The sequence below is a fragment of the Acomys russatus genome, chromosome 13, assembly GCF_903995435.1.
Source record: "Acomys russatus chromosome 13, mAcoRus1.1, whole genome shotgun sequence".
Classification (NCBI taxonomy): Eukaryota; Metazoa; Chordata; class Mammalia; order Rodentia; family Muridae; genus Acomys; species Acomys russatus.
Window position 1 is genome coordinate 16106474 of NC_067149.1, and position 13586 is coordinate 16120059.

Below are 13586 nucleotides of genomic sequence, written 5' to 3' on the forward strand. Positions count from 1 at the left end.
TAGTGACCAGGACAGGACCCCAGCTGTCTCCAGCCACGTGTAACCCAGGCACTTCATCCAACCATTTGGACCTCAGGGGTTTCTGCAAAAATGAGAAAGCAAATGGCACCTTAGACATCGGGGCTTGGATTGTGAATGCAAAATGCCTGGCAGGCAGGCTCTGTGTAGGCCCTGTGGTGACGGCATGCTTGGAAAAGAACGTCACTCTAATGTGCAGGCTCTTGACAGACCGAGAGTAACCGATATCAAAACAACTAGAAGTTTGCTCAATTTCCTGCCTAAAACGAGTGCCTGTGCCTAGTTGCATCTCTTAGACTCTCCCTCTCTCTCTCTCTCTCTCTCTCTCTCTCTCTCTCTCTCTCTCTCTCTCTCTCTCTCTCTCTCTCTCTCAGCTGCTTTCCGGATCTGGGTGTGCTGCAGGGCATGAATGGCAGCTTATCTCGCTCAGAGTGTGGAATAAGCCCTTAGCAGGCCCTGGTGTTAAAGGGCTTGACTTATCTCAGTGTGGTGGCAGAGCGCCCTGGCTGCGTTTGCATCCTTGTCACTGTTCACTGTGCCGTTGCTTAGCGCAGCTGTCAAACACCTCTAGTGTGCTAAGAGCACACTGACAGACTGTCTACTCCACTCCCAGGATATCCTAGGTGAGTGGACATTTTCAGTTTTAGCTTTTTTTTTTTTTTTTTTTTTTTTAACTTAAGAAGCGTGTCTGGAAAAAGAGCATCTACTCCAAGAACAACGATGTTTCTTTAACTACAGGTAGCAGAACCTCTTGCCACCTGTGAACGTTGGCCCACTCCTGGCTGCGCATGCGCTTCTGAAAGGGTGGCAAGGGTGATTAACTTGATTTAAAGTGTGTCCCACTCACTATTCCAAGGGACATCTGCGTTGTCAGATGTTTGGAATTCATACATGCCTTCCCCCCCCACCCCCAAACATGATCTTTCTTTTGTCCTTTTTCGTTTGAGAACACCAGCTAGGAAAATCACTCCTGTCTTTGCTATTCTCTAGGGCTGGCCAACATCAGATGTGAGGGCAAAGGGGGCCTTCTCACGGGACTTCTCCCTAGCATTCAAAATTTCTCCTTCATAAAAACCCTCCATCCACCTGAGTTTAATATTTTGTGTCAAGATATTCCCAATAAATGATCCCTTATTGTTCATTAAATGTTTGTTGTTTCCCTATTGAGTTGTGATAGCAGCTATTTCTTAACCCCCCCCTTTTTTTTTCTTGCTTGTGAATCTTTCCCCAGGCTCTTTCTGTCTCCAGCAACCCGGTGCTGTTATGAATGTCACTGAGTGTTGATAGATCTTAGTGTTTGTCAGGGGTCTCCTACCTAATCATCCCACATCTACACAGCTGCTCTTAATCCTGGTCTGCAAGTTTTCCTCTCTAAGGAGTCTGGGGGTGGGGTGAGGGTGGGGCTGGGAGCAGAGAGTCACCCACAGTCGCCCAAGTCAACTAACACTTGCTGGCAAGGACATTGATCAATAAAACCTTGGCTAGGAGGAACAAACATAGGAAATCTATTCAGGAAAACAACTTGACATTATATACCATTGGGAGTCTTACCTACTAGCCAATAACTCTAGTCCTACATTTCATTTTATGGAATGTAATCCAGGCCCACACTGCCCAACATGACAGTTACTAGCTAAGAGTAGACATTGAAATGCCAACACTTAAAATGAAATAAAATTAGATTTTAAAACAATCTGGCCCTCTAGACATGGTCCAGAATCCAGTATCCCTGCATCTCAGGGACTGTGGTGATGGATAGAAAGTTCTAGCAAATAGCATTCCTGGAGAGTCTCTTGGGAAGAAAAGTAGAGCTGAGTGGAACATGAGAAAGAGAGTCCTATTAATAGTGAACAAGCAAAACCTCATATGTATAAAACTAACAACAATTTCATAGTGGAAAAATCAGTGAATAACAGCCATATGTGGACATCCAACATATATGTGAGAGAGAAACGTCTGCTGGAGGCAAAAGCAAAAGGCATAAACCCTGAGATATCTCAACTGCTGTATGCTGAGGCAGCTTGTTGGATGTTTTTATTACCACATGATGTTTGAGCTGTATCCCAAAGTCTTGACCATATCCCAGTAGATAGCAAGAGCAACGTCACCATCTTAAGGTGTGATCGAGGAGGAATGGGCTCCAAGGAACTGGAACCACCTTCTAGGGGCTCCTTACTCCCACTGGCCTCACGTCAGTCAGCGGGTACCCGCAGACTGAGCTGCTTGGAGTCTGACAGTTCACAGGAACAGCAGAAGTCAGAAGGCTGTTGTCCATTGTGAATGACCGTGGATTGAGACAACAAAGAAGTTCAACATTAGATCCTTCAGGCGTGTAGTGTTGCGGAGCCCAATGCAGGATTTTTTGCATGACGTATAATTGGTACTTCGCTTCCCTAAAATACTATAGTTTTTCTATACCTGGCTCCGCAGGAGTGTGATGTCCAGCTCATGATGAGTGCTGTACAACACAGTTCAAATGAGTGGGACCTGAAATAAGAAGATCAGTGCAAAAATAATAGACGGTATCAAGAAAAACACACTCAAGATAGTAAAGGGCAGGTGGGGACATTTGGCTCCTTTGGAGTGAGATGAGAGTCGCTGGGAAGAGAAAAGAGATGCTGTGATGGAGGGCTAATGCAAGGCAGGTGCAGGAAAAGGAGGAATTAGTGTTTCCTTCCCATTGGCATGAAGCCCTGCCTCCTCTTCTTCCTGCTCCTCCTCCTCCTCCTCCTCCTCCTCCTCCTCCTCCTCCTCCTCCTCCTCCTCCAGGAAGCTAGGGTAGAGTGTGTAAGCACCTTTAATTAGCTTGCATTTCAAGATGGTGTAGGTAGTGGGATGGAGCTGTGCTCTTTCCCCTAGTATATTTATTAACCAGCTGACGCCGTGAGCACGTCAGTGGAGGAAAAGTCTAAATCTTCAGCTCCTTAGCTTCTCCATCACCAAGGACAGGGACGCCAGTGAAATCTCTACCGCACGATTTTCTGCCTGAAGTACGATGAGCTCAGTATCGTGGGGTATGTGTCTGTCCTCTGACGTTCGGAACCAGTGCACCCCGGGAACTGGAGTTTGGCCCCTTGGTTCGGATGTCCTGTGGCAGGTGCGTGTACATGCCTGTCATTCAGAATTGCGGGAGTGTCCGTTGACATGGGTGCGTGTGTGCAGAGACAGGCAGGTGCTTGTTCTGGTCAGCACATGCCACAGGAGCCTTGCTATCTTGCTTTTCAGGAATCTCATGTTAAAATGCATCTGTGGTAGGGGCTGCAGCTTTGCGACTCACTTGCTTGGGCGCCTCCTCGGGTGCCATCTCTTTCCAATCTGCAATTGCCATTTTGCTACGTGAGCAGAAACGGCCATCAAAACAATGGATTTGAATCAACTGCCAGACAAGCGGACGATGAGTGCCTACCGAAGATATGATTTTCTCCTAAGACAGCTCAGAAAAAAAATTTCTGTAAGAGTCAGGTGGCGGTGGTGTATACTTTTAATCTTGACATGTAGGAGGTAGAGGCAGGCAGACCTTCCTGGTCTACAGAGTGAGTTCTAGGACAACCAGGGCTACACAGAGAAACCCTGTCTCAAGAAAAAAATTACTGTAAAAAATCTAGGAAAGAGGAGAGTGAACGAAAAGTTTGCTAGAAACTTGGGAAGTGTTGAGGACGGTACATGAGGACACTAGCCAGCCTATTAGTAAGAGAGTAGAAAGCCTTGACCAAGAAACTAAGACAGTATTCTGGTATACCAAAGGTTTAAGGACTGTCCTCAGAATACACCAAAGACTTACCCAGGGAACACTCTGAGCAAGCAGAAGAGATTCCTTTATAATTGTCCCTGCAGGAAATCACCCCTCGGAGCTGTCCACAGAGCCACCACGACAGCACCATGCCTCCCGCTGCCACCAATTAGCATGGTCCGAATGGTCGGCCTGGTTTGTTATTCCAAAACTGGACACACAAACCAATGCTACTGGGCCCCGCCCCACCCCTTCCCAGCATGCTTGGCATTTTTTATCTGTTTAGTAATGCTGTGCGCTAGGTCGGTGGAGCTTTGGACTTAGACTTGCAGGTGAACTTGGCAGAGAGGTTGGCCTGGTAAGTAACTGGGCTCTGACTCTACACTACCTGCCTCCTCACCGACTTCCTGGTACAGGTGGACTGGAGTCTAGTTGCTGTCCCCAGGCGTTCCAGGTCTAATGGAATGCTGGTTACGAAGTTTCTGCTTAGACTGCCTGAGGCTTCATGATTACACAGCGCCACGCCATTGCTACAGGGCCTTAGGTGTCTCCACACACGACAAGGATGAAAATACTGCCGTTTGGCGAAACACATTAGATGGTTTCTGAAAAGCTCTTCACAGTGCTGCCCCTGCAAAACCCCACTACACCCAGACACTGGCTTTACTTCCGCCTGACTGAGTCTGTGAGAAAAGGACCAGGACATTCATTCTTCCCTGTTTCTAAAAAACGAATGCTGCAAAATTCACTTATGAGTCATTTGTGTCTACTTGACTTGAAGTTGTCACACATCTAGTCCGTCTTTGGACAAGTAAGCCCCAGCACCCGAGTCGGTCCGCACCACTAATAACGTGCACTCTGTGGGTTTTAGTACCTATCACACACACATGCAAAACCGAGTCTCGTAAGCGCAGAATCCAGCCGTTCATTCCTACAAAAGGAAGTCAAAGAGAGGAAGAGCGGCAGAGCCTTTGCAAAGAGAAAATTGTCCTGTCTCTCACCAGTGTCAGAATTTGGAAATGTTTACAAAATGCTCATTAAAAAGAAAAAGGGATTGTGAGATTAAAAAAAAAAAAAAAAGCACAATCTGGTGTACAAGTTTACACTGGAAAGATAAGGAGGGCTAGGCCCCATAGGGGATTTTTTCTATCCAATTACTGCAACCTGACTTTTGGGGGGGGGGGGGGGGGGGGGGGGGAATAGTGGGGGAGGGGAAGACAGGGGAAGAGTTTTCCATGCTTGTGTCGTGTCTAGTGACACAAGACATTTACACTCCGCAAGATAAAACTGCCACTTAGAGCCCCGCGGGAGTTAAGCCTTCCTAGGTTGGCCTGGGAAGCTAAGCAGTCATGGGTTCTCTGGTCCTGCAGCTGAGTGCTGTCTTCTGCTTGGCGGCTCCCTGGGCTTCTGGAAGCCCCATCATGGGCCTTGAGCAGTCACCCCTGGAAGAAGACATGCCCTTCTTTGATGATCTCTTCGCAGAGCAAGATGGTATTGACTTCAACACGCTGCTGCAGAGCATGAAAGACGAGTTTCTCAAGACACTGAACCTGTCGGACATCCCGCCACAGGACGCTGGCAAAGTGGACCCGCCGGAGTACATGCTGGAGCTTTACAACAAATTCGCCACCGACCGGACCTCCATGCCATCTGCTAACATCATCCGGAGCTTCAAGAATGAAGGTAGGCTGCCTTGCCTCTTCACCTCTGAGGCTTTGGCTGTGCTTTTTCCCAGGAAGGAAGAAGTAAACATCCATGTGGGGATGATGTGGGGGAGGTCGCATTCGTGGGAACACATGGCTCAGACACAGTGTACCCACTGTACACGCTCCTCCTAGAACTCCAAAAAATGCTGTAGAATATCTATTAACGAAACCTCACAAAATGCCAATCATTCTGACATCACAACAGGTTTCTTGATAACATTTTAATCTGGATACCAAATATATATATTTTTTAAAAAAACCATAAATGTTGACCATTGTTCCATCTTATCTGCTACTTTCTAAACAGGACTCAGGTTCCATCTGAGGTTGTTAAAAATTTGTCAACTTTTCCTTAGATCAAAAGTGATGAAAACAATATAAAAGGGTTTTTGCTTGTTTGTTTGTTTGTTTGTTTGTTTGACATCTGGGCTTTGTAGTTTGTTTAAACCCTGGGTGAGTTTCCATTTGTGACTTTGCTGGGCAATGAATGTCCTGATAGAACGGAACTGTTATTTGGGAGACTTTTCTAATGCCGTGCTGCGTTTGATGGGACATGTGTCCATGCAGAACATTACTAGTAAGATGCCTCCAGGAAGTGTGCAGCACTCAGCCGACGGCCCAGCCTACTGTGACTGTATCTTCAGGAAAAGTGATATACACATTTCGGACTCTTCTTTCTTCCCCTTGGCTCTGAAGATGAGTCAGAAAGCTAACCCTATGCTTAGGTGGCATAAGTAGAAAAAATATATATAGCATAGATGGTAGAGGCTGCAGATACAGAAACAATGGCTCCTGATTGTTTACTAATTGTGCTTTTGTAGTCACTGGGCGAGGGAAAAAAAATCAGATTTGACCAAATTTTGCCAGATGCTTTTGAAAGCAGAAGTCAGTGGCACGAAACAGCTCAGGACCGCTGAGAGCTATCTGCCTTGGGCGGCTGTGAATAACCAGTCTAATAACTTCCTCCTGGGAGATAGAAGCTGCAGGACACAAATGAGGGAATCACATGCAGCCACAGGCAAGAGGAGGCTCATGGTAGGAAACACTGGACGAAATGTGATGACTTCTAATTAATTACTTAATATTCTAGGTGCTGGCGTGAACGTCGAGTGGGTAATCCTCAGACAGCAAGATAGTGGTTGCTGCTAAAACCACCACTTCTAGTTACTAGCATATTTCTGGTGGGGATGGAAAAACAGATTTCAGATTCCTTTGGAGGCAAGCCTGGGAGGGAAAACACAGCCTCCTGAAGGAGGGTGCCTCAGCTTCCCGCTCTGAGCCATGGTCTAGCTCAGGCGTCGGGGAGGCAGCCTGACTCAGTCAGGGTGGCAATGTGGCTCAGCTCAGGCATGGTGGAACGCTTTATTCCGTTTCTGTTTCTTGCTTCTCCCATGGAAGAGCAAGTGACAAAAAGGTGAGGGTGTGACCAAGCTTACCATCACTGGAGACCCATCGGGGAAGGGTCAGCCTTGAAGACACCAAGTGATTCACCCCTTGTACTTCTGCCAACTTAGCGGAGGAGGACTTGCACAGCAGAGGCCGGGCATCCCCTCACCAGGCTCTCCCTGCTCGCTGCTCTCATTCATCCACACACCTTTTGTCTTTTCTCAATGACACGCCCTGGTAGGTAAAGACCAAGAAGACTCCAGACTTAATTCATCTTTGAACCAGTGTCACACGCAAGGTGGAAAATGTGGTTTCCATTCTTACCTTGGCTCCATCCTCCATATTTTTTTTTACGACGTCGGATATACACTTGGTGGTTTGATTTCTTCTGGTGCAAAACTAGCATAGGATCCATGTGTGCGTTGTGGGGGGCCATTGTAACACCTCAGGCACACCGTTTGCAGAGCAGCTAGCACGTGAAATTTGAAGGACACTGTTTCTCTTGCCCTGTGACTCTTCATCAGTCTCTTGTCACATATGAAAAGAATTGTGGGTAGTTTTAGTTAGTTAAGGCTGGCTTGTGTCTCTGTGGGAAGCGTGGGGGTGTGGGTGTGGGGGTGTGGGGGTGTGGTGTGTTGTTTAACCTGGCCTTGAACTCACCATTTAGCCCTGGCTGGCCTTGAAATACTTGTATTTAAATTTTTAAAAACTAAAAACTATTAGGGCTGGAGAGATGGCTCGGAGGTTAAGCTTCCAAAGGTCCTGAGTTCAAGTCCCAGCAACCACATGATGACTCACAGCCCATCTGTAATGAGATCTGGTGCCTTCTTGTGCAGGTAGACACACATGCAGGCAGAATACTGTATAAATAATAAATAAATCTTTAAAAAAATATGAACTATTAATTTTACTTGAGACAATATTTTATTGTGTAGCTCAGGTTGGGCTCAAATTCATAATCCTCCTGTCTCAGCCTCCTTGATGTGCGCTTACTTTTTAAAGCACATCTTCATGAAGCATAATTGATACATAGAAGTATATCAACTATAGGTATAAATATATATATATATATATATATATATTTAACATGCATGATAGGAGAGCTAACACATGTAAATATCCACTGAAGCCCCTGCTTCAGTCAAGACAGCAAGCATACCCATGTGCCCCCAAACTTCCTCCATTCCAGAAAGCACTTACTTTGTGCTTCTCTCATGCAGGACCAACAAGCCTGCTCTCCCACTGATGCTCTTCCATGACAGCAAGGGCATAGGTGGCTCCTAGTGGGACGAACTTTCATAGGAAGACTTGAGGGCATCAAGATCTCAAGGGGGGGAGGGCCAAAGATGGAGACAGGGAAGGTGAGGCAAGAGAACTTTCCTTCCTCAAATCAGAAGGACACCCTCAGAGGTACACAGTCCAGAGAAGGAGGGTGCGGCTTTTCCAAGTAGGAAAGCTATTAATAAAATGGGGTAAAATATTCATTCAGTTGGTCAACAACTATGTCTACTGAGCAGCTGTGGCAGGCTGAATACTGTGAAGAAGAATAGACCAGAGCCAAGGCTGGATCAGGGTGTTAAACCTTGCCTACAGTTGCTCTGGCCACATCAGTGATGTCAGAGCCATCCCCTAATTCAGTATCCGCCCCCCCCCACCACCACTGTGAAAAAGACTAATTAGTGCCCAGAGGAAGCTGTGAAACATGCAAAGTAACTGCATGTTTTATTTATGTAAATTTTAAAAGCCCATACACCCTTTCTTAAGCTTATGGATGAACCTTTCCGCTCTCTTGAGAGTATATGATGAAAGCAATCAGCTAAAGAAAGACGTTGAGCATGGTGTGGATCAGAGAGTCCACTGAGGTCACAAGTCAGGTATACAATAGGGAAAGGTTGCCAAGAACAATTGAGGACCCTGACGTCATGGGTGTCACAATTCTTGGATACTCTGATGTCACATATCTCAGTCTTCTTAGAGACACACTACTTGAGGTAAGCACCCAGGAGCTCTGAGGTCACTGTAAGATTCTCATGTCAAAGGTTACTATCAGGTCAGACATGGTGACCCATGCCTGTTTTGTATCTCAGGGGACACACACACACACACACACACACACACACACACACACACACACACACACACACACACACAAAGACTTCTGCAAGTTCGAGGCCAGCCTGCTCAACATAATGAATTGCAGACCAGCCAGGGCCACACAGTAAGACCTTGTTTTTAAAAAGAAAAAATCAATCTGAAAGCGTTTGGAGACCTGCTTTTGGTACAAAGGCTCTTTAACAAGCTATTTTGTATAGATCTCGGGTGGTCTGTGTGTGCCTGGCTGCACACCGGTTGTTAGCGACTGTCACAAAGGCAACCTGTGTACTTCAGGAGTCACCTTCTTACTCACAAAGAAAACCACAGTCCTCCAGAAGCAGCTGCTGTAACTCTTTCTTTTAAGGTTGTTCTGTTGACCTCGCTAAGCTTTGTTATGTAGGCTCAGGGTCAGGACACTTCCTCTGTCAAGGCCAGATGGCCAATATCTAACTGTCTCTGCGGGGCAAAGTGAGACAGAGACAGTACATCAATACGCGAGCAGGGCCGTGCGCTGACGAAGCTTCTCTTGTCAAAGCGTGTGACAGCCCCAGCTCGGCCTGAGGGGGGGTCATAGTTTAACAACCCCTGGTCTTCTGTGAAGCCCAAGGCCCAGCTGACTTCACGGGGATCAACATCCGTTACAAACAAACTGCGACGTAGTTTGAGAGAGCAACCTCCACCATCCGTTTCATGGCTCGTTACTGCTGGAAAGCCGAAGGGCTTGTCAATAGCTCCAAGATGCTTTCCAGCTCTTCCCCTGTGAGGCAGCTCAGGCTTGGAAAGTTTCATTCCTTTTACTATGTAAATAAGCACCTGCTTTAAACTGCTTTATCATGAAGCACGCCACAAAGTCTGATTTCTCATAAATATCTTTCTCTTTTTAGATCTGTTTTCTCAACCAGTGAGTTTTAACGGGCTCCGGAAATACCCTCTCCTCTTCAATGTGTCTATCCCTCACCATGAAGAGGTCATCATGGCTGAACTCCGGCTATACACACTGGTGCAGAGAGATCGTCTGGTGTATGATGGCGTGGACCGTAAAGTTACCGTTTTTGAAGTGCTCGAGAGTGTCGAGGGTCACGAGGACGAGAGGAGCATGCTGGTCTTGGTCTCGACAGAGATCTATGGCATTGACAGTGAGTGGGAGACGTTCGACGTCACGGACGCCGCCAGACGTTGGCAAAAGTCAGGCCCGTCGACTCATCAGCTGGAGATCCACATCGAAAGCAGACAAAACCAAGCCGAGGATAGCAGGAGGGGACAGCTGGAAATAGAGCTCGGCGCCCAGAACAAGCATGACCCCTTGCTTGTCGTCTTTTCTGATGACCAAAGCAACGACAAACAGCAGCAGGAGGAACTGAGTGAAATGATCACCCATGAACAGGACCCAGGCCTGGGCTTGGATGATTTTCCCAGCGGGCCTGGCGAGGAGGCCCTGCTGCAGATGAGGTCTAACATGATCGATGACTCCACGGCTCGAATCCGGAGGAACGCCAAGGGAAACTACTGCAAGAAGACCCCGCTCTACATCGACTTCAAGGAGATCGGCTGGGACTCCTGGATCATCGCCCCGCCTGGCTACGAAGCCTACGAATGCCGGGGCGTCTGTAACTACCCGCTGGCAGAGCACCTCACACCCACAAAACATGCGATCATCCAGGCCTTGGTGCACCTCAAGAACTCCCAGAAAGCTTCCAAAGCCTGCTGTGTCCCCACAAAGCTGGATCCCATCTCTATCCTCTATTTAGATAAAGGCGTGGTCACCTACAAGTTTAAATACGAGGGAATGGCCGTGTCTGAATGTGGCTGCAGATAGGAGAGAAGTCCCGCGGCTTATTTAATAACTGCAGATGTGTATATTTTGTGTTCTATTTAAGGATTCTATTTAATGAAGGTGTACAGATAATAGAGGTTGCCCCTTTAGGGAAGCGGACAGGTCAGTGTGCTGCAGAAAATGTGTATTTTGCTATACAATCCAGTCCCTTCCATTCATCTGCTTTGGACTGTTATTTCCCAGTGATGCCATCTCTAACAACAAAACACAGGCCCGTACCACTTACCCTCTATGTCAGTTTGGGAGGAGCAACGCCCTACAGGAAACAGTGCCCACACACAGGTATCTGTGTATATTCACGCAGGTGCACACGGGCTTACGAAAACCTTTTGGCTCAACAGAGGCAGACCGTACTCCTACATGGGGTGGCTTCCTCCAGGATCTATGTATTATAGGCTATGGGACTTGGGCTAAGAGAATTCATTTTGGGAGTTTATCAGTCTAGAGAAGTGTATCTTCCACGTGTTCTGGGAATGTAAATGTAGTTCTTTTCCATTGGTTGTGTCTGCCATGGCTCAGAGCAGCAGCCTTGGTGAGCCAGCTGCAGACTCAAGAGGTGGGCGGGGTTGTCAGGTACACAGAACAAAAGGCCTTGACAGGCAATGGTCCCAGAGACGCCCTTGCAAAGAATGGGCCCCTGGGCATGTGCTCCAGAGGACAGTGCTTGGTCAAGAAAGATGGGGTGGTGGTGGTGGTGGCTTTCAGGGCTGGCACTCCCTCAGTCAACAGGAGGCGAGGCCACGTGTGCTGGCCCTTCCTGCTGTAGAGGGCCATGGAGGTGGTGGAGGGAGAGGGGGGAGGGGCACAGATGTCCTCCGGTGTGATGATAAAATCATCCCAATTCCAATGGGATAATTAAGTCTTTTTGGACAATGATGGAAGACTAAGAGGGCGATGAGAAAGAAGCTGTTTGATGAATTCCATTGAAATGTTCTTCACGTTATGACTGTCTGTTTCTCCCTTTCTTTGCCCGTCACACCTCTTGTTTTTCTGTCTTTCTCTCCTTTCATTACCCATGACATGGGCCAGCCTAGGGCACCTGAAAGCTTTTTCACCCAGTGTGACATCAGTTAGTAGTGATCTGACTTCTAGGCTTGTTCCGGACATTTCCCTTGACTTGGTTTGATCCTTTATGTCACAAATTCCATGACAAATACAAAATAGAAGAAGGCTAGAGTCCAAGCGAATATATCCAAGCCCATGAATTAATAGAAATGTAAGTCGATGACTCAAATGCTGAGCTTAAACTTTGAGATCAGCCTTGGTCTTGGGAGAAACTCTGTGGTGTTCCTGTTTTTGCCACGCTGCCGTCTTTCCAGTTTGAAAGTACTGCCCATCGTCAGGTGGGTTGTAAGGACACTGAGACCCTGGCTCTCTTAGGATCCTAGACTCTGTGTAGGAGAAGCTAAGGCAGGCATCAGCAGACAGGTGACACAGTGGTTCACATGAGAAGCAGGCGTATGGCCTCCAGTACATTGCCCAACCCTGCCCTATTGGACATATTAAAAATTAAGATATTATATATAATTCTGGGCTGGCTATCCGCTTCCTTTCCATAAACCTCTTAGGGCTATGTGTTCAGATTGTTCTGTCTAGGAATGGTATTTTCTGAATTTGTACCTCAATTTTATATATCTAGCAGTCAAGATGCAAATCTCGGAGAAGCTTTTGCCCTGGAAGAAGAATATTTTGATCATCCATGGGAACACGGTGAGGGACGTGGTGTGGGCTGAAATGGCTATTTGACTAAGGAGCATCGGTATTAGCCTCTTCCTAACATCGTGTGTTTGAGTGCATGCATGAATCTGTACACGTATAGCTGGCACTGGACAGCCATGCCAGCATCCCCGAGGAAACGGTGCCGCCTTCATACTTTATGGTACACGACACAATACTCATATTCCACGGTACTGCTGATGCTTTCTCAAGGACACTGTCATAGGCATAATAATAACATTTTCAGCTTAGCAGCAATAGTTTGTTGTAAGCTTTAGTCATGGCTCTACCACAAGGCCAGGGAAAAGAAGAAGCTCAGGTTTGTAACTTCAATAGTTTAGATACGTCACGTGATGCCAAATGGCTTGCAACCCCCAGGAAAACATGACAGCCAGGTCCTTGGAGCCGCGTGCTTTCTGGATGCAGAGCACCACTGACATTAACACTCTGATACTAGAGGTGTCGGCTCTTGTATCCTGCCATGCCCATCCCTGCTCGCACAGCCAGCTCCTGGAGAGACTTTGTTGAGCTATTGAAGAGAGGTGACAGCTGAAGCTGTCTGCATACCCCATGTGCTGCTCCACTTACTACCGGGCAAATATACTTCGTGTTTTCATGACGGTTCTCCTGGGGAAAGGTGTGCAGATAGCCATGCATTGGATATTCAAGTGTTGCTGTTTTCATCATTGTTGTGACTCTTGCTTCCTTATCAGAAAGAGGGGTGACAGAAGCCGTAAATAGAAGCATGCTTCTTCCTTCTCCGAGCATCTGCCCGCAGCTCTCCCACTGCCTTAGCCTGAGCCGGGGAATGTGCAGGTTCTCGGGAAATGGAAACTTAGCGATACATTTCTTCAATGACAGGTCTTCCACTATGGCTTGCTGATATCAATCTTGTGCTCTTTTTATTTCTTATGCTCTGAAAACAAAAGCTGATAAACCTAATGACTCTTGAGGGAAACTCTCACAGGGCACTCGGGCAGCCCACCACCAGCATGGTCGTGTATAAGTTTCTAGGCTTCTTACTATTTATTGACTTAATATATTTATTTTTGTAATATAGTGTAGAATATTAAATATTTTATTTTTATGTGTGTGGCTAGAA

At 47.0% G+C, this 13586-nt stretch overlaps 1 protein-coding gene across 1 annotated transcript; it reads left to right on the forward strand.

The window, feature by feature from the left end:
- The first annotated feature begins 5028 nt into the window (after nucleotides 1-5028).
- On the forward strand, nucleotides 5029-11127 carry Bmp10 (bone morphogenetic protein 10). Its single transcript, XM_051154581.1, has 2 exons — nucleotides 5029-5431; nucleotides 9819-11127. The coding sequence occupies exons 1-2, from the start codon at nucleotides 5098-5100 to the stop codon at nucleotides 10748-10750; spliced, it is 1266 nt and encodes a 421-aa protein (XP_051010538.1). The 5' UTR covers nucleotides 5029-5097; the 3' UTR covers nucleotides 10751-11127.
- Nucleotides 11128-13586: the final 2459 nt, after the last annotated feature.